At 35.3% G+C, this 19,067-nt stretch overlaps 2 protein-coding genes across 5 annotated transcripts; both read left to right on the forward strand.

The window, feature by feature from the left end:
- Nucleotides 1–1,915: 1,915 nt before the first annotated feature.
- Nucleotides 1,916–9,938, forward strand: LOC108990019 (tetratricopeptide repeat protein 1). 2 transcript variants are annotated; one of them, XM_018963857.2, is made up of 5 exons: nucleotides 1,916–2,475; nucleotides 5,993–6,175; nucleotides 8,113–8,239; nucleotides 8,403–8,516; nucleotides 9,457–9,938. In XM_018963857.2, the coding sequence occupies exons 1-5, from the start codon at nucleotides 2,185–2,187 to the stop codon at nucleotides 9,570–9,572; spliced, it is 831 nt and encodes a 276-aa protein (XP_018819402.1). In that variant the 5' UTR covers nucleotides 1,916–2,184; the 3' UTR covers nucleotides 9,573–9,938. The 2 variants fall into 2 exon arrangements, with proteins under 2 accessions (XP_018819402.1, XP_018819404.1); XM_018963859.2 differs by having other exon boundaries at nucleotides 1,920–2,475; nucleotides 5,996–6,175.
- A 1,233-nt stretch (nucleotides 9,939–11,171) lies between these two features.
- LOC108989993 (putative zinc transporter At3g08650) lies at nucleotides 11,172–19,024 on the forward strand. Of its 3 annotated transcripts, none has more exons than XM_018963796.2 (6): nucleotides 11,172–11,340; nucleotides 11,898–12,793; nucleotides 13,661–13,945; nucleotides 15,415–15,543; nucleotides 17,394–17,491; nucleotides 17,759–19,024. In XM_018963796.2, exons 2-6 carry the CDS (start codon nucleotides 12,323–12,325, stop codon nucleotides 18,570–18,572), a joined length of 1,797 nt encoding a protein of 598 aa, XP_018819341.1. In that variant the 5' UTR covers nucleotides 11,172–11,340; nucleotides 11,898–12,322; the 3' UTR covers nucleotides 18,573–19,024. The 3 variants fall into 3 exon arrangements, with proteins under 3 accessions (XP_018819341.1, XP_035545424.1, XP_035545425.1); XM_035689531.1 differs by having other exon boundaries at nucleotides 11,904–12,793; XM_035689532.1 differs by having other exon boundaries at nucleotides 11,173–11,340; nucleotides 12,396–12,793.
- Nucleotides 19,025–19,067: the final 43 nt, after the last annotated feature.

Genomic DNA, 19,067 nt, shown 5'->3' on the forward strand with positions numbered 1-19,067 from the left:
ATTGTGTTGAACTATGAAGTGAATCTACACAAATATGGTAAGAAAAGTTTAATCTTCTATGGATTGAGGTAATATCAGTTTTTTTTTTTCAAATCTTTTATTTAAATTCATTTTTGTCCTCGTAGAAAATATTTCATTTTAAATTTTGGCCGTGAATCTGATTTCAATTTTGGCCAAAGTTTTTACAGAATTCTCGTTTACTTAAGTATTTAATTTCATGCAATAATTTAGATTTTTTATTTTTGAAAATATTTTCATAATTTCGAATTTTGATTGTATTTAAGGGTTTTATGAAATAATTTCAAATTTAATTATTTATCAATATTTTCTAGAGTTTTTTTTCTTCTTTTGTGTATTAGATATTTTTCTTATTCTCAATCCCTAATTTCTTATGATTAATTAGCTGTTAGAATAATTCTTATTTTATCCGGCATCATTTTACCTCCGTAAAAATTAATACCTAAAAGAACATTATTCTCTTTTATTTCCTAAACACACTTACTTCAATATTAGTTCCATCATTTTAAATTATTCATAAGTTTATGTTCATAAAATATATTTTTCATAAGTAGTTTATGCTAAAAAAAATGAAATCTTACTAATTAAATTAAATTAAATGTTTGGGTGGATCAAGGTTCCCTTGTATTTGGGAAATAATTTGGAGGTTTCAAATAAGAGAGAAATAGATGTTTAAAATAGATTATATATTATGTATTAATATAATAAAAATAATATATATAATATTTTTAAAAAAGTAATAAATATTGTAATATTATATATTTATGAATCGGATTATTGGAATTCTATTTTATTTGGCACGACACAAATTATATAAACACATACAAATTATCACTCGTAAATTGTTGCGTTTAGGCCTGCTTTGTTTTCCCAAATTATCTCATCTCATCTAAATAAATATATTTCAATTTTAAATTTTTAAATTTTATGTAATCATCATTCCGACCCGGCCCAAAATTTTAGGTCTTGTTTGGTTATACAGATGAGATAAGATGAAAGTTAAATAAAATATTATTAAAATATAATTTTTTAATATTATATTTATAATTATATTTATTTTGAGATTTGAAAAAGTTGAATTGTTTATTATATTTTGTATAAAATTTTGAAAAAATTATAATGATTAGATAAGATGAGATGATTTGGTTTGTGTAACCAAATAAATTATTCCCAATCAAATTAACCGACCGAAACATAGTGGGTCAGAAGTGTAACAATTTCGGTTTGTTTCTGAATAATTCGGTTTGGCTCGAGTAATACCTGATAACAGAAAACTAATGATCCCATACATGTATACCTGCTTTGAAACGGTGTCGTTTCATATTTACCTGATTACCGAAACTCTCATCTCCTTCAAATGCCATTGTTCACTTTGTTCTGATTCTCTTTTACCTCTCCCTTATGGCAGATTTGGGGGGTGAGATAAGAATTTTGTGTTTTGTTTTGAAATTTAAAATATTATGTTTTAATATTATTATTGTTTTGGAATTTGAAAAAGATGTATTTGGATTTGAAAAAATTGAAGTGTTTATTATATTTTGTATGTAGATTTGAAAAAGATATAATGATAAGATGAGATGAGAATTTTATATTTTATCTTGTATTCCAAACCTGCCCTAGCCGCAGTTAGCTGATCCAGCATGAGTAATTGCAAGATTGTATTGAAATTGATAGGGAGAGCTCCTCCAAACAGTATGAGAATACAGGAATTTTCTAGATATGCCCAATAACCGTCTGCTTACAAGAATATATTAAAAACAGTAGAAAGACTTAACTACCTTTACAATGGCCTACGGCCCATATTGTAAATGAAATAAAAATACTATAGCAATGAGAAGATGCCCGTTGGCCGCTGGTGACCCACGGACATAACCTAGCGTGATTCCCTTCTCCCCAAGCCCATCTGACCCAGCTCAAAGCCTCAAACACTTGGCTTCTAGGATCTTCTTCCTTCGGTCCCTTCATTCGCACGAACCAGCAGAACCTCCAAGACTCCACCTTTGTCTTCCTCTCCTATGCCCGTGGTAGTAGACGTGTAACGCTGAATCTCGCTTCCCTCTCAAAATCGCTTTTGATCATCCATATCTTCTATTAAGCTTTTGATCCGAGCAGACGCCAATCGCAACAAATTAGGTTGGGTGTATTTACTTCAGTGTATTGCCGAAAATGGTGGTGATAGAAGTGGATGAGACCAACAACGTCAATCCACCAAAATCGAAATCAAAATCGAGATCAGCATCCACTTCGGCGAGTGCCAACAGGGACGCCTCCGATGGCTTCGAGACCGCCAGCGATGCCGAGCTTCCCAGCGACGGCGACGACGAAGACTACAACAATGATGGAGGAGAAGCAAGGAAAATTGGAGAGCAACAACAGGCACAAGGGGAGCTAGAAGACCAGACCGTTGCTCCACAAGCCCAATCCGAAGGCACACTGAACGACGACGACCGGAAACAGGTTTCTTCGTGTTTTGCTACTCGATTTATCTGTCTTAGAAGTTTATATTTTTTGTATATTTTAAAATGTTCAATTCGAATTGTGCACCTCGGGATTAGTCCGGACTTTGTTCTTCGACACCCGGTGCCAATAATAAAAAAAGTTCAATTCGAATTCTTATTGTAGTTGTTAGAAATGAGAACCTTTTCCTTTCAATTGGTTATGCTTTGGTAATAGTTATTTGATCTTCTTGTCTTTTGGACTTTATGAATTTTCCAGGTTAGGTTATTATGTGATTGCCAGTGATATTTCTATAATTATGATTTCATATTTTGTGTTTTATGCATTAAACGCGTAATTTTTTCTTTCATGGGAAATAACCTTGTCTATTTTGAGAGCTAGTTCCTAAAAGGTGTGCACCAAAATAGCTTCATAATATTTTGCAGCAAAGGAGCTGATTTTTTTTTTTTTTTTGACTAGTAAGAAGATATTTTATTGATATTGAAATAGGCATAGCCCAAGTATACATGAGATTACACCTAGTTAGGAACTAGAAATGGATACAAGAAAATCATGAAAGTTGAGACCATTAAAGTCTATAACATTGGCCCACATAAATAAAGTCTTTTAGAAAAAACTCATAAACTCTTTCAAAGAGCGCTCTCGATCCTCAAAATTTCTTTTTTTTGATAAGTAATAAATTATTTCATTGATAAAGAAAGTAGGCATAGCCCAGGTACACTGGAAGTATACATGTGAATACACCTATTTAAGAACTAGAAACAGTTACAAGGAAATCATGGAAGCTGAGGCCATTCAAATCTAGAGCAATGGCCCACAAAAACAAAGTCTTCCAGAAAAAATTCCCAAACTCTTCCATGGAGCGCTCATTATCCTCAAAAAGCCAAAGTAGACAAATGGGAGCCATCTTCCAGACAACTACAATCTGGGGTATCCCCTTGATCCCTCCCCAACTAGCTAGTAGATCAACCACTCTCCCTGGCATAACCCATGCTAATCCCATTTTGTTGAAAAAGTAATTCCATGAGGCCCTAGCAAACTCAAAATGTAGAAGTAAATGATCCACTGTTTCGCCACTATTTTTGCACATACAGCACCAATCAATAAGGATAAATCCATGTTTCCTTGGGTTTTCAATGGTCAGGATCTTCCCTAAGGATGCAGTCCAAACAAAAAAGCAGCCTCAAGAGGTGCTTTACTCCTCCAAAATGCTCTTCCAAGGAAAGTGATTACTAACTTGAGTAGTAAGAACCTCATAGAAAGAGCGTACAGAAAAATTTCCTTTACAAGGAGGAGTCCAAACAAACTTATCCACCACTGTATCACCAGTTCCAGCAAGTTAAAAATATCAGCAAAGACGCCAACCTCCCAATCATGTGCCTCCTTAATGAAACTAGCATTCCACTGTTGTGAGCCATTAGTAATTTCCCTCAAATCAGCCACGAAAGCATCATGTTCCCTTGCAATTATGAAAATAAAAGGACAAGCATCTTTAAGAGCCATATCTCCAACCCAAACATCATGCCAAAAACTAATTCTAGTACCATCCCCCATAATCAGCCTAGTGTGGCTAGAGAAGGACCCCCAACCTTTCCAGATATGTTTCCATAACCCCACTCCATATGCCCCCCTAACTTCATTTTTTTTTTTTTGATAAGTATATGCCCCCCTAACTTCATTAGAACACTAACCCCCTGTACTCCCGTACTTAATATCAATCACAATCTTCATAATACTTCCCTTTCATAATTATATTTCCACATCCATTTCCCTAAGAGAGCCTTGTTGAAGACCCTCAAATTGCGAACCCCCAACCCGCCACCCCTCAATGGGGAGCAAACCTTGTCCCAACCCACTAAATGAACCTTAAACTCCTTGCCGAGTCCACTCCACAAAAGATCTTGTTAGCGCTTCTCCATCTGCAATGAAAAACTAGTTGGGAGAGGAAATAATGATAAGAAATATGTGGGAAGGTTCGAAAGCGTTCTCTTTATTAAGGTAACCCGACCCCTTTTAGACAAATACAACCTTTTCCACCAGCCAGCATTCGCTCTATCTTCTCTAGCACCTCATCTCAAATATTCTTGGCTTTGAATGGTGCTCCCAACGGAAGATCAAGATACTTCGTAGGCAACAAAGAAACCACACAACCCAATAAATTGGCCAGACCCCTTACATCGCAAACGTTACCCAACTGAAGCCGACCACATTCTATTAAGAGCCTCCACAACAATAACAAATAAGAGGAGTGATAATGGATCTTCTTGTCTCAACCCCCGCGACCTGTTGAAGAATCCCATAGGGTCACCATTCACGAAAATTGAGAATCAAACCGTTGACACACAATGCCTAATCCACAACCTCCATCTCTCCCCAAAACCACATCTCCTCAACAAGTAAAATAGGAATTTCCAATTAACATGATCATAAGCCTCCTCCATTCTAATTTACACAAAATACCCGGAACTCTTGACTTAGTCCTGCTGTCCAAGCATTCATTAGCGATGGGGACCGAATCTAATAGTTGTCTTCCTCTTATAAATGCATTTTGAGACTTAGAAATGATTCTATCCCTGACCAAGCTCATCCTATTAACAAGAACTTTTGAAATTATCTTGTACATACCATAGACAAGACTAATAGGACGGAAGTCCTTCACCTCCATTGCACCAACCTTTTTGGGAACAAGTGCAATGAATGTAGAATTAAAACTCTTCTCAAACATCCAAAAGCGAAGAACTTGTGAAAAACCTTCATAATATCCTCTTTCACCACCTCCCAACAAGTATGAAAAAATTCCATAGTATAACCATTAGGGCCCGGAGCTTTGTCTCTATTCATTTTTCTAACTACTTAATGTACCTCTTCCTCTTCAAAATAACTCTCAAGCCAGATCATACTTGTCTGATCAATTGCCTCAAAAGATAGACCATCTAGTCTAGGCCTCCAATCAAATGGTTCTGAAAGCAACTCTTCGAAATGTCTAGCAATTTAATCCTTGATAAGGAGCTGGTATTAATGTATTTAAGTTGTACTCATCTTCTAACTGTAAGCTAAGTATAGAAGTAGAGATATTTTGAAGATTGAGGAGTACCATACAATGCTTTCTTCTCTTCAGTCAAAAACAAATACCTATCGTGAGTCATGGAATAGAAAACTCATTAGGCACAAGATCTATGTAACAATCAGGGATGGGAGTTTTATGACTGTGTCAGACCTTTAGGGCATAACCTCCAGGGAGATTATGTCTCGAGTCGAGGAGCATCTTTACGGATATCTTAGTTTGCACATATAGTTCTTTCTTGTGATTATTTTGGTTGCTTATTTAGTATTACTCAGGTGAAGTGGCCAAACTTTTACCTTGAATTCCTTTTTCTATTAATGTTTTAATGTATTTATTGAGTGTATATATATATATTCAGTGCTAATTACTAAATATGGAATCTGCTTTTGATGGCTATATCTACCTTTGTACTGCCATGAAATATCTGAATATTTATTTTATCTTGCATTAAAGCAGAAGGCCTTAGCGCAAGCAAATGAGTCGAAATTGCAAGGAAATAAGCTGTTTGGAAATGGGCAGTATGAGGAAGCATTATTACAATATGAACTTGCTTTACAATTCGTGCCAGCCATGGCCTCCTCTGTGGAATTTAGTTCCATATGCCATGCAAATCGTGCAATATGTTTTCTGAAACTGGTATGTTGTTCTTTCTAATGATAGAGTGATATTTATGTAATCCTACATTTATCTTCTTTAATCTTCACTGAGATTTTTTTATGAACTTTAAACTTACCGAGATAAAATTTCAGAAAGCCCATATTTGATATTTTACGAAATAAAAGAAAAAGAATATTATGCGGGACCGAAACATCAATTGACAATTGAGATATCAAGTGCTGGCACCTATATGTATACTTTGTTCATAGCAATAGTTTTGAGTTTTTATAAAAATAAAAAAAGAGTTATATGATTGATTTTGGAAAAATCTATCCACCACCTTGAGAATTGAGTCAAACCCTCTGACTGCCATTAGGAGTCCGAAACAAAAAATCATAATAAAAAATCTTACCAAGGCGTTTGAGGTTTTGGATGTGGAGTGTACTGTGCATTTTTCTGCTTGTCCTTTAGAAATTTTATTATATGACAATGCCAAATAATTTTCTCAATATCTCTTTGAAGTCCTTGCCAACATAATCTAATTTTCTCCCATGGAAGCCATCCTATCTCATCCAAATTGCTGGATTCTCCGACAACAAAGTCGTGTATGGAAGTGTTTGGTAAACCAATCTTGCCATATAATTGATACCCATCTTGGAGACTGAAGTCAGAGTGCTTGGCAAATGAATTAACTGCCATGCTATTTCTTTAGCTCTTCAAAAACTCTCATTTGTACAGCCATAGAATTGTTTGTTGGGGCTGCTGAGCATAACAAACCAAAGCCAAAGACAGATCAAGGTAGCTTTCCTACCAAGTGTCATGAGTCTAAATACTTCCATGCTCGCACTTTGAATATTCGAAAGGGGCATTAAGCTTGGTTTGGATTGAGAGGGGCTCTCAACTCATCTTATCTCATCACTGCAATTTTCACAATGTCCCACACAAAATTACAATAAACAATTCAATTTTTTTAAATCCCAAGACATTAATAATATTAAAAAATAAGTGTTTTAATTAACATTTTTTTAACTTGTTTCTTTGTATATTAGAAAAAGAGAAATATTGGTCTACCTAGCATTTGTACCAATGAAATGAGATTAAAGTTAAAAGTTAAATAAAATATTGCTAGAAAATATTACCGATAAAAAAGAAAAAAAAAATCATATTCTAATAATATTTTATTCAACTTTCATCTCAACTCACTATCCAAACCTAACCTAAATCTTTTGATCTGAGTTGGGGTGGCAAGTCACTCCTACAGGTGCTTGATAACAGAGCTGTATTGCTGCAAGTATGCACTCAATTTTGCATGCCTGAAAATATATTTGTCTGTAGATTTAATTACTTCCATGCCTCCTTTTCACTGAAGGAACAAAGTCGTTATGAGACATAGTGATTTCTTTAGGCACACAGTAATTGGTGCAATGATAGAGCTATAATATTTGATAGAGAGCTTATGAGCCATGTAATATATTTTGGGATGCAATTGTCTTCTAACCGTGACCTAAGTAGTGTATTTCTGAGCTGGACGAGTTCAAAACTTTCTTTTTCAATACACTCTTCCTCTGGACAGTCTATAGATTTTAATGGAATTTACTTCCATGATTTTCTAGTATCTTTTTTTCCTTCTAGACAGGTATCTCTCTTATATGCATTTTTTGCACTAGGGTTCGGCCTTTTGCACTTTCTAATAAAATTTTTTACTTGCAAAAAAAAATTGTGACCCAAGTATGGAAAGGGGAGATCTTTTCAAGATGGAGCGGTGCCACATAATGCTTTATTATCTTCAGTCAAAAGCAAATTGTTGTAGTGGGCTATGGAATACAAAATGTCAATTTACTTTGAATAGATGTGCTTCATTTCATCCGAACTAATGGGTTTTCCATTGTTCATTTGTCTGTTTTCTGTACTCAAGTTTTACAGACTTTTGATTTTTTGATTTTACAGAGCTTTTTAATTTATTTATTTGCATATAGGGAAAATATGATGAAACAATCAAGGAATGCACAAAAGCATTAGAACTAAATCCTACATATATGAAAGCGTTGATAAGGAGAGGAGAGGCTTATGAAAAGCTTGAACGCTTTGAGGAGGCTATTGTTGGTAAGTTTGGATTTACTATAATATTTAAATCCTTGGTTTGTTGCTTGATATTATAATTATTAATTGCTTTCCTTTGTTGTCTTTGATTATGTAGCGTAGTTCTGAACAGCTTGCTGACATGATGGAAGTTTCTAACTGATTTTGTTCTCAAATTGACTTGTAGATTTGAAAAAAATCTTGGAATTGGATCCTTCAAATGACCAAGCTAGGAAAACCATACACCGCTTGGAGCCATTGGCTGAAGAAAAGCGAGAAAAGATGAAGGAAGAGATGATTGGTAAGCATAGTAAATGTTCTTTGTGATTTCTTCTTTCTTGTCTTTTATCACTTGACTTCTAGCATCTTCTCCTTGGATCTGAAAAAGGATTTTTTTTTTTGGTGTTCTTTTGGCAACTTGTAAGCGATGTCCTTTTGTACCAGATTTGCCTGTTTCACCTAGGCAAGATATTGGTGAAATGCCCCCACCAATATCTTAAACATAAACACGCACAAAAACACACTCTTTGCCGAGGGCCTTAAGGCTTCATTTGGTTACTGAACTCAGTTGAGTTCAGTCTAATTTTAAGTTGAGTCTAACATCCAAACACTCAACTCTCAAATTACTAAACTCATCCCAACTCAAAACCTTCTTACACATGGGACTCACAATTTTTTTCAACTTAAAACATCTTTATACGTGGGACCCACAACCTTTTTCAATTTCCTATAAAAAATATTAAACTCATCTTAACATCCAAACACACTTTAAACTCAGTTTAGATGGGTCTTACATAATTTTCTTTACTATTCAACTCACTACTATTAATAAAAAAAACTCAACTCAGCTCAGCTCCACATCCAAACGCAGCCTAAATGTAAAAGAATTGAAAGTAGCATGAGATTTTCGGATGCGCAAGTTTTTGTGAGCATCCGTTCTTGCCTATGAATATCTGGTGCTTTTTGTTTGCACTTCTTATGTATTTATCTCAGATGTTTTGCTTTGGATTTATTCTCTGTATATTGACACTTGAATTGTATATGGTTGATTTTACCTTTCAAAAAGAATTTTATATAGTTGATTTATGCCGATGCTCATCTAGATATTGGATGCTTCATAGAATTTTATAATCCAAGTATTTTATGCTTCAACTAAAATTTGCATGCTTCTAATGTGCACACTTCATGGCTTGTGTTATTAACAGAAGTTAAACTGTATTATAAATTGGTCTTGTGAGCAGGGAAGCTGAAAGAAATGGGCAACTCTTTATTGGGCCGCTTTGGGATGAGTGTTGACAACTTCAAAGCTGTCAAAGATCCAAACACCGGTTCCTATTCCGTTTCGTTCCAACGTTGAGTCTTAATTGATTTGGTCAACATCAACCGTGTTAGTGTAATGGAAGCAGTCATCAGAATGGGGATGGGGGGCACTGCTTCATTTGCAGGTTCCAACCATTATTACAAGTGAAGTGCAGTGCAGCGCAGCGTTGATTAAAGTTATAGAATATAAGAATATAGGGAAGTAGTTTTGTTTCCTCCATAAGAGCTTGAAGTGATGTGGTCTTCTTAGTTTACTTTTGGTGTCTATGGGTCGTAAGTTTATACTTGTGATTCTCGTTCAACTTCTTTATTGCTGATGGTCTCTGCATTTCCTGTTTTGAATTCAAACGAGGCATCTTCTTTGGATTGAAGCAATATCAGCTTTTTTTATTTTTTCCCCAAATCTTCTATTTATATTTATTTTTTCGATTATGAAATATTTCATTTCAAGTTTTGGAAGTGATTCTGATTTCAATTTTGGCCAAAGTACTTGCCGTATTCTTGTTTACCTGCCATTTCATTTCAATAATATAGATTTTTTTTTTTTTGAAAATATTTTCATAATTTCGAATTTTGAATGTATTTTAAGCTCAGCCTGGGGGCTTTATGAAATAATTTTGAATCTTATTATTAATGTTTTTTCTCTGTATTAGATCTTTTAATCTCAATCCCTAATTTCTTATGATTAATTAGCCGTTAGAATATATTTTATTTTGTCCGGCATATTTTAATACTGTAAAAATTAATACCTAAAAGTACATTATTCTCTTTTATTGCCTAAACACACTTACTTCAGTATTAGTTCTATTATTTTAAATTATTCATAAGTTTATGTTCCTAAAATATATTTTTCATAAGTAATTTATGCTAAAAAAATATGAAATCTTATTAATTTAATTAGATTAAATATTTGGATGGATCAAGGTAGCAATAATTAATAAGAGAGAAATAGTTATTTAAAATAGATCATATATTATGTAGTATTATAGTATAGAAAATAGATATAATATTTTAAAGAAAGTAATAAATATCGTAATATTATATATTTATGAATCGGATTATTGGGATCCTATTTTATTTGGCACGACACAAATTATATAAACACATAAATTACCACTCAGTGTTTAGGTTTGATTTATTTTCACAAAATATCTCTTCTCACAAAATATTTTTTAATTTTTAATTTTTAATTTTTTTTATCTAATTATTTAATTTTTTAAATAACATATAAAAAATAATTTAATTTTTGAATCTTAAAATAAAATTTATATTATAAATGCTTTTTAATATTTTTATATTATAAAATAATGTTAGGTACAGTCTTCACTTAGGGACTGCATATGCAAGTTTAGGTTATTTTAACTTTAAAATTTTTTAAAATTACAAAATTATCTTTTTTAAAATAATATTTTCTTTTATTTAATAATGTATCTGTATATACAGTCTCCAGTTAAATACTACGAATAAAATTTCTCATTAAGTAAAGTCGCTGGTTTTGGTTTTGGTGTTCTTTCGTTGAAAAACAACGTGCCGGGTCAACATCCTGTTTTAACCTCTCCCTTTCCTTATTTTATTTTTATTTTTTCGGTGGTCTCTATGATATTTTATTTTTATGTCTATATAAATTCCATGAGATAAATGGAATAGAAAAAACATATTCACGGAGGTTTATTCCTTTCGTTGGGAGGCTTGGAGCCTGCCATCCTGTTAGACTCGACGGGTTTTTTTTGTTTGTTTGGACGGGCCGACTCATTAACTCGTTCGTTTCTTCAGGAGCAGGCTTTTCTACGTTTTCTTCCTATTGGGTAAGTTCGATTATTTTCTCCTTTTGTTTATTCCCAATTTTTGTATTGTTTCTTTTATTATCCTAAATTTTGATTCATTTGAGTCAGAATATCTCCTCTCCTTTTAGGTTTTCCACATCGAACTGTTGAGGAACCAAAAAAGGGTCCGTTAGTGTAACCGTGCAATTATCACTCTCATGGCTGTTAGAGTTTAATTTCTTTGATGGGGGCATTGGACGGGATGTCATCGAAAATTATTCTTAACTTCGTATTATTTTTCAATCTTTCTAGTCTGAAATGAAATTGGGATCGGATGTTGGAGCTATCGTTGATTGTGAAATTGGGATTTTTGGGGGTTCAGAAAACTAGCATCTTTTATAAGGTTGTGTTTGGTTCCATTGAATTTTGCTTAGAAAGATCCAACATTTCTACCTGGAAATCTAGGATTTCGAGTGTCAAATCTTATTCTTTGGTAATATTTATTTTTTACATGATATCCATAATTTGTTCTCTTTCTTTTTTATTTTGATTTTTTGGGGTCAAATTTCGCATGCTGAACCTACCCCTTTCGTGTGAAGGTGAAGTTATGTGGTGCTAAGGATCATGTCACTCTTGTAATGTTGCTGCTTTGGTAGTAACTCTGTCGATAAATCTTCCTTGGAAAAGAGACCTGATTGATGTCTTGACGTACCTGATACTGGTGTTCAAGCTAGACATCCTACAAGGATTGGTGGCTTCTAGTTGCTGCACCTAATTGGGCTTCGAAGTGCATTCTTTCTAAAAGTCAAAAGATTTTTTCCCTCTTTTTTGCTCTTTCCTGAATTGTAATTTTAGAAGCTGCATGTGGGAGGAACCTTGTTCAATGCTGAGCCCGCTTGTAGGTGCTTGATTTGGGGGCCAGGGAGACTAGAGTGGCCACTATTTGTTATTTCGTGTGATGGAAAATATCATTTCCGTTACATGAGATTCTGAATTATTTTTTGTGATACCTTTACGGATTAAAATGCAGTTGAGATTTAAGCACATCTTGTTATTCTTTCTGTTCTCCTCTATATTGTGCTTCGGTAATGCAACAGAAGAGGTTGAAAATGAAGTGTCACGAAAGATGAGGGCTGCTCCACACAAGAATGCCGGAAGTAATGTTATAGATGGCACTGCCATAGAGAATTCCTTTAATTTTGTGGATACTAATAATGGACTGGGAGAGAGGAAGAGCGGAAGTGGCAAAGTTTCGGTGTCAACAGTTGCATTATTTACATTGGCAATGGCTGCTGCCTCAGGTTTAGGTGCTGTCCCATTTTTCTTTGTGGAACTTGATCCTCAGTGGGCCGGATTATGCAATGGAATTGCTGCTGGTGTGATGTTGGCTGCAAGTTTTGATCTCATAGAGGAAGGGCAGCAAGGGCATGATGCTGGAAATTGGGTTGTGATTGGGATTTTAGCTGGTGGAATATTTGTTTTGCTCTGTAAAAAGGTGACGTCGTTGATCTTTTGCTTTACCAGCATTTATCTGGTTCCCCTTGCATTCAAAATTCAGCATCTGCCTCTTGGCATTCTCATTTATGTTGCATTGTGTTGTGTGAATTTGTTTCTTGCTTTTTATCTGCCTCTTGGCATTCTCATAATGAATAGATTTATGCTGAGCTCGGTTGTGTGATGTTGGCTGGGCTCGCTTGTAGGTGCTGAGCTCGCTTGTAGGTGCTGAGCTCGCTTGTAGGTGCTTGATTTGGGCAAGGCAACATGCTTTATCTGCCTCTTGTCATTCTCATAATGAATAGATTTATTACGAATATATTTTTTTTGATAAGTAATAAGAAAGTTTATTGATAGAAAGATAGGTGTAAGCCAGGTACACCGGAAGTATACATGTGAAAACACCGATTTATTACGAATATATGTTAACATGCTTTATTATTTTTCTGAATGTGGGCAAGGCAATATATGTAATTAATTAGAAGCGTAGTTAGTTCTATTGGTCCAATATGGCATTTGAAGAAATCCAAATAGAGATGTAACCAGGCTTGCCAATGTGTATCCAAATAAAGATGCCTCTTTCACTATATATTTGGTAAAAGTGAAACATGTACTTTTGGGAATACTTACAATTATGCATGGGGTTTCCCAATATTTTAACTTTGACTCAACCCACCTCAACTCCACTGATCGATTATGTTTTTGAGCAGTTTTTCTTTAAACTAATGCTTTTTGTGGTACATATGCTTATGTCTGCCTAAAAGAGTGGTTTCTCCTTTAATAAATAAGGTGAGCTGTATACTTATAAAAAAAAAATAAGGTGAGCTGTATCAAGAGAGTACGTCTTACATCACTTTTTGGGTTTCAGTTTCTTGAACAATATGGAGAAGTAAGTATGCTGGACATAAAAGGTGCTGATGCAGCTAAAGTCATTCTTGTTATTGGAATAATGACACTTCATTCATTTGGGGAGGGCTCTGGCGTTGGTGTTTCATTTGCTGGCTCAAAGGGGTTCTCTCAAGGTCTTTTGGTAACTTTGGCTATTGCTGTGCACAACATACCCGAGGGATTAGCTGTGAGTATGGTGCTTGCATCAAGAGGTGTTTCTCCGCAGAATGCCATGTTATGGAGTGTGATTACATCATTACCTCAGGTAATATGTTATGCTTTATAATCCATTGTGCTTTTTAAATATATGCACATTGAGGGCAAAATGTGTTCTTTGATTAATTTGGTCATATTGGCCGGGTAATCAATTGGTCGGGTTCAATATCAACTCATTCGGGTTCGGCTTCTTTTTGAATCAACACGAACTCGACACAAATATTAAAAGGGTCAATCACCTCGACCCAAACTCAATATGCTTAGTTCACAGGTTGATTCAACATGATCCATTTTAACCCATGAAAACAGAAAAAGAAAAATAATCACGAACATGTGATCCCTTATAGGATAATGAGACAAAAGGCTATACAATATAATTCTAAGAAAATACTTAAATGAGTGCTATATTTTTCAATCTTCATCTCAATTTGTAGCAAAAAATCGTGTGGTGGGTCATAGGTTGGGCCAAGTGATCCGTGACCCAAATGACTTGAGTGATAGTTTTGTCCTGAATCAGGTCATCCTGTCAACCCGCGAGTTGACCCAACAGTGACCTGTAATAACTGGTTTGGATTTGGGTCGGCCTGAATTGACCAAACCTGATTAAGCCTAACTCTAACCATATTATTATGTGTTGTGTTCTGTTCGTGTCGTGTTGATGGGACGTGCCAAAAATTTCCAACCCAAATAATATGCTACTCTTCTCATAAAGGGGAAAAAAAAAAAAAAAAAAAAGAATCAAGGATAGGTGCTAAGGGGAAAAAATTTTGAAAATTTTTCTGGCATTCTGGCTGCATGTGGGTTGTTGTGTAACCTTAGTGTAGTCATATGGATAAAAAGTGCAGTCTCCGTTGCTTTGAATCTCCATGTTTTCAGAAGTTCGTGAGCATCTTATTGTTTCCATCTGTGGTTTGTTTTGTTCCAGGCGGAGGGGACAAATTTGCTACTCGTCGAGTCTGACCTAAACCCCGTGGGTGATTGGCTGTTTTTTTTTTTTGTGTCCTAAGAGTTCAGTCATTTGTTTTTTTATTTGGTCCTCCTTTGAATTTTGATAGACTCAGATTCTTTGCCATTGTATGAGGCCATGAACGTTATGCTTTATGCTAGATCCATAAGCTGATGTTTTGCACCTCTTAACTATGCAACAAAGACTGGTGATGGGTTCTTATATCCTCATTTAATCTCAAACTTTGACTACCCAATCAGACTTGTGTTGGTTTTTCTTGGGCTAACGTGATATTCAGTGTGGTTAGAAAAGTAGGAACCTGTAATATGTTTGTTTTGTCTCTATTGATGCCAGATTAAAGCAAGCAGAATTGGATTTTGTTTTAAGTGGTTGAAAGGATGAAATGAAAAAATGTTAACCTTAAATGGCATTTCCTCCTACAATGATGGATAGAGCTCGTGGTTGTGGGATCAAGATCCATTAGGTGCTTGTGTAACATATCAATAAAATAATAGTTATATATTAATTTTGTCATCTTCAACTCAATGGCTTTTGGCATATTTGTGTTCCAGCCAATTGTAGCAGTGCCTTCGTTCATATGTGCTGATGCATTTAACAAGTTCTTGCCTTTCTGTACGGGCTTTGCTGCTGGATGTATGATCTGGATTGTTGTTGCAGAGGTACTCCCTGATGCCTTAAAGGTAATGTTTCTCCTGTTTGATACTTAAACGTTAATACTGATTTTCAGCAATAGGCTTTCAGAATGTATTGTTTAGTTTTTATGTCAGCCTATCCATTATTGTTAAATAAGCAAGAAAAATATTTTCACTTTTCTTGAGCCTGTGTATCACTAGAACATTACTAACTCCCAGTTTTATACAACAGGTCTTTAACTCTCAAGTCTAGTGAAAAGGCAGTAACAATAGTAACCCACAGTGGGAGTTGCTATGCACTTTGTAACCACTTTGCCTGATGTAAAAACAAAATTAGGGGGAAAGAAACTCCTGCATTATTTTAGTTGTCATCAATGGTGCCTTGCTGAGTTTCATGCATGCATATTGCCTTTCTTTTGCTATTCATGTCATTTTCACTGGACTCTTGGCTCTTCTTGGTTACATAATCTGAGTTGTGCCTATCATACTGCAATTATCACTGGTGTACTAGGGCTACACCTTTTCATTTTCTAATAAAATCTTCAATTGCATATAAAACAATACTGCAATTATCACTGTTGACTGTCTCCCATATCAACGTGCCTATCATACTGCAATTAATTTGTCTGGCATTGGCTAAATGATTATTACCATATCAACTCCCAGTTCATGTACTTTCATGTGCTTCTTTAGTCATATAACTTTTTAGTTGAGTTGAGTGTCTCAAGTCTTTGTAGTTTACACTGTAATTATACAAATTGTGCTGGACTTTGAATTTTGGATGCATACTTACGTCCTCTGCTACACTTCCCTTCTTGCCTGCATTCGAAAACTGGAAGTTTAATAACAAAGAGTAGGGATGGAAATTTTTCGGTCCGGATCAGACCAAAAATATTTTTGGTCGGTTTCAGTCCTTTGTCTATGAGGAATTCGGTTTTCAGTCCGGTCCCGGAGTGTGGATTTTTTGGATAGGACCGGACCGAAACCAACGAATTAGATCGTTATAAATTTTTAATCTATTTTTAATTATAATATATTATTTTATATAGTAGTTATATAAGTTAATTATGTAATTTTTATCTAATATATTATCATTGACCATATAAAATGTTAAAATAATATATGCTATCAATTAACTAATATATCATATTATAAATCATATGATACTTATAAAAAAAAAAAAATCATATGATAATATATGTTATTATATGTACATACATACTCTACTATTTACGCTTAATTAAAGTAATTAGGTCAATTTTTTAAGATACCTAAGTTACAAGTAAGTATGAATAATCTATGGACAATTAAATTATTTAATATTTATTAATCATATATAAAATGTTATATTGTTAATATAGGTCATTATAAATACTAAAGTACTAAATTAGTAACTATTAATATCATAGATATAATTATAATTAATTATCTTTTCAATGAGTTAGTTACATAATTCACATTAAAGAGTTCACTTAATTTTAATTTTACTAATTTAATTAATTTTTTGTATTAATTTATTTTCCTAAAAAAGAAAAGAGAAAAAAATGTTCCTAACTCATATGGACCGAATCAGAACGATTGGACCAACCGGACTGATAGCTAATGGTTTGGTCCGGTCCGGTCCCTAAGGGTAATTGATCCGGTCCGGTCTGGAAAAATCATGGACCGAAATATTCGGTCCGTGACCACCCCTTTCCCCCGAACTGGACCTGACCGATTACACCCCTTTATGTCAAAGAGAGAAAAACTAGCTATAGATTTCTTTGGATTATATTTTCAATTTTCACTTTTCACTTTTGTTTTTGTTTGTTTGTTTGTTTGTTTTGCTTTTTGCATTTTGCTTGTAGCTTCCCATTTACGAAGATAACTGTAGTCCCTCCTATCTTTATTGGTTATAGGAAGCCTCTTCATCCCAGGTTGCGTCAGCAGCTACACTTTCTGTAGCATTTATGGAAGCTCTTGGCACTTTGTTTCAGAGTTTCAGCCATGACTACAGGTGAGTTTATTCTGGAATAATATGTTGTCGAAGAAGATACGGCCACAGTTGGCCTCCTTTTTTCTTTTGGTAGAATTAGTCTTATAAACTACCAAAAAGAAGTATAACTTAATAACTGCACACTTGCAAACTTAGAAACCAGCATCACCACTAGACTTGAATTAGATTACGGTTCCTATCTTTGAAAAAACTGATGTACAATTCTTACACCCTAATCCTACAGATTACAGTTCCTCTCTTTGGCTAATTTAAATTTCTCAATTACAGCTCAGAGGATGCTTCTGGCTTCTTGGTTTCTCTACTTTTTGGGCTTGGGCCATTGCTCGGTGGAATTGTTCTTGTTTCATTTGCTCTTGCTTTCCATCTTCAGCATGCTCTTTTAATGGGTTCAGCTTCTGGCATTGCCTTTGTCCTTGGTGCCTGGCGACCACTGCAGCTTCTCTTGTCGTCAAAAATGGGGTTTATGCCTCTTATATTGCTGCTTGCTACAGGAGCTGCATTCGTGCATGTTGCAAGCTCTAGTGTTTTGAAGCTAGCAGATCGTAGAAGAGCGTCTGCTAATAAGTTGCCTACAGTAAGTGGTTTTTCAGTGAGTATTCACACCCTTCAGTCATTCATGTCATGTGGAGCGGTTGCCTTTCATGCCTTGGCTGAGGGTCTTGCACTAGGAGTGGCTGCATCAAAAGCTCCTGGACTTGGTCGGCACATGGTCCTTCCCATCTCCCTACACGGGTTCCCTCGGGGTGCAGCTGTGGCCAGCTGTATATTTGGGGCAACTGACAGCTGGCATGGGTCCCTTGCTGCTGCTGCCCTAATCGGAGCTACAGCTCCAATATCTGCAATTGGAGCGATACTAGCGGGAATTGACTACACGGGTCTGGACCATGTGATGGTGTTTGCTTGTGGGGGGTTAATCCCGAGCTTTGGAACAATAATAAAGAGAGCAGTTAGGTTGGATTCACGGAAAAGCAGTTGTGGGCTTGTGATAGGTGTGGTGTTTGCTACACTGTGTTTAACGTTCACCAAGTTGGTTTGCTTGCACACACCTTACTGCAATTCTGCTCCAGAAGCTGTCAGATGAATTGATAATGCTGCAGCTCATGCGTGATGTATAATTATTAGGTCCACCTGCTGCATTTGTTGGCGTGGTTAGCATAGTCACCTTCCAACATGAATGTGGTTGGCACAGTCATCTTCCAACATGTGAGCTTGCGCCCTGCTAGGCAAAGCGTACCCGTAAAAATTCCATTAGAGATTCAATGCGAAAGGTATTTTTTCTTTCTCGGCAATGCCAAAGGTTTGTTATAAAGGACAAGGAACGCGAGGAGACCAGAGCTGTCTTACAGAATCGAACATTTTAACCTTAAGTTTTTGTCCTGTTACAGAAAGAAGAAGAATATGATGGGGTTTCCCCCTCCTTTCTTATTCATTAAAACAAGGATATGGGGTTTCCCCCTCTGTTGTTGCTTCCTGTCTTGAGTTGGAAATGTGTATACGATAAAATTAAGAAAGCCACCGTCTCTTCTTACCAAATGGCTGGCGATGCGTAAAATATGTCAAGCCGGTAGACTTGTTT

Source organism: Juglans regia, chromosome 4 (assembly GCF_001411555.2).
Source record: "Juglans regia cultivar Chandler chromosome 4, Walnut 2.0, whole genome shotgun sequence".
Taxonomy (NCBI): Eukaryota; Viridiplantae; Streptophyta; class Magnoliopsida; order Fagales; family Juglandaceae; genus Juglans; species Juglans regia.

What these genes read in the sequence shown, in the direction of transcription:
- LOC108989993 (XM_018963796.2), top strand. Translation starts at nt 12,323, where the DNA reads ATGCAGTTGAGATTTAAGCACATCTTGTTATTCTTTCTGTTCTCCTCT. An exon ending in TGATTACATCATTACCTCAG is followed by an intron (nt 13,946 to 15,414) that starts GTAATATGTTAT and finishes TTTGTGTTCCAG; the next exon opens with CCAATTGTAGCAGTGCCTTC. An exon ending in AGTTTCAGCCATGACTACAG is followed by an intron (nt 17,492 to 17,758) that starts GTGAGTTTATTC and finishes TCTCAATTACAG; the next exon opens with CTCAGAGGATGCTTCTGGCT.
- LOC108990019 (XM_018963857.2), top strand. Translation starts at nt 2,185, where the DNA reads ATGGTGGTGATAGAAGTGGATGAGACCAACAACGTCAATCCACCAAAA. An exon ending in ACGACGACGACCGGAAACAG is followed by an intron (nt 2,476 to 5,992) that starts GTTTCTTCGTGT and finishes CTTGCATTAAAG; the next exon opens with CAGAAGGCCTTAGCGCAAGC. An exon ending in GATGAAGGAAGAGATGATTG is followed by an intron (nt 8,517 to 9,456) that starts GTAAGCATAGTA and finishes TCTTGTGAGCAG; the next exon opens with GGAAGCTGAAAGAAATGGGC.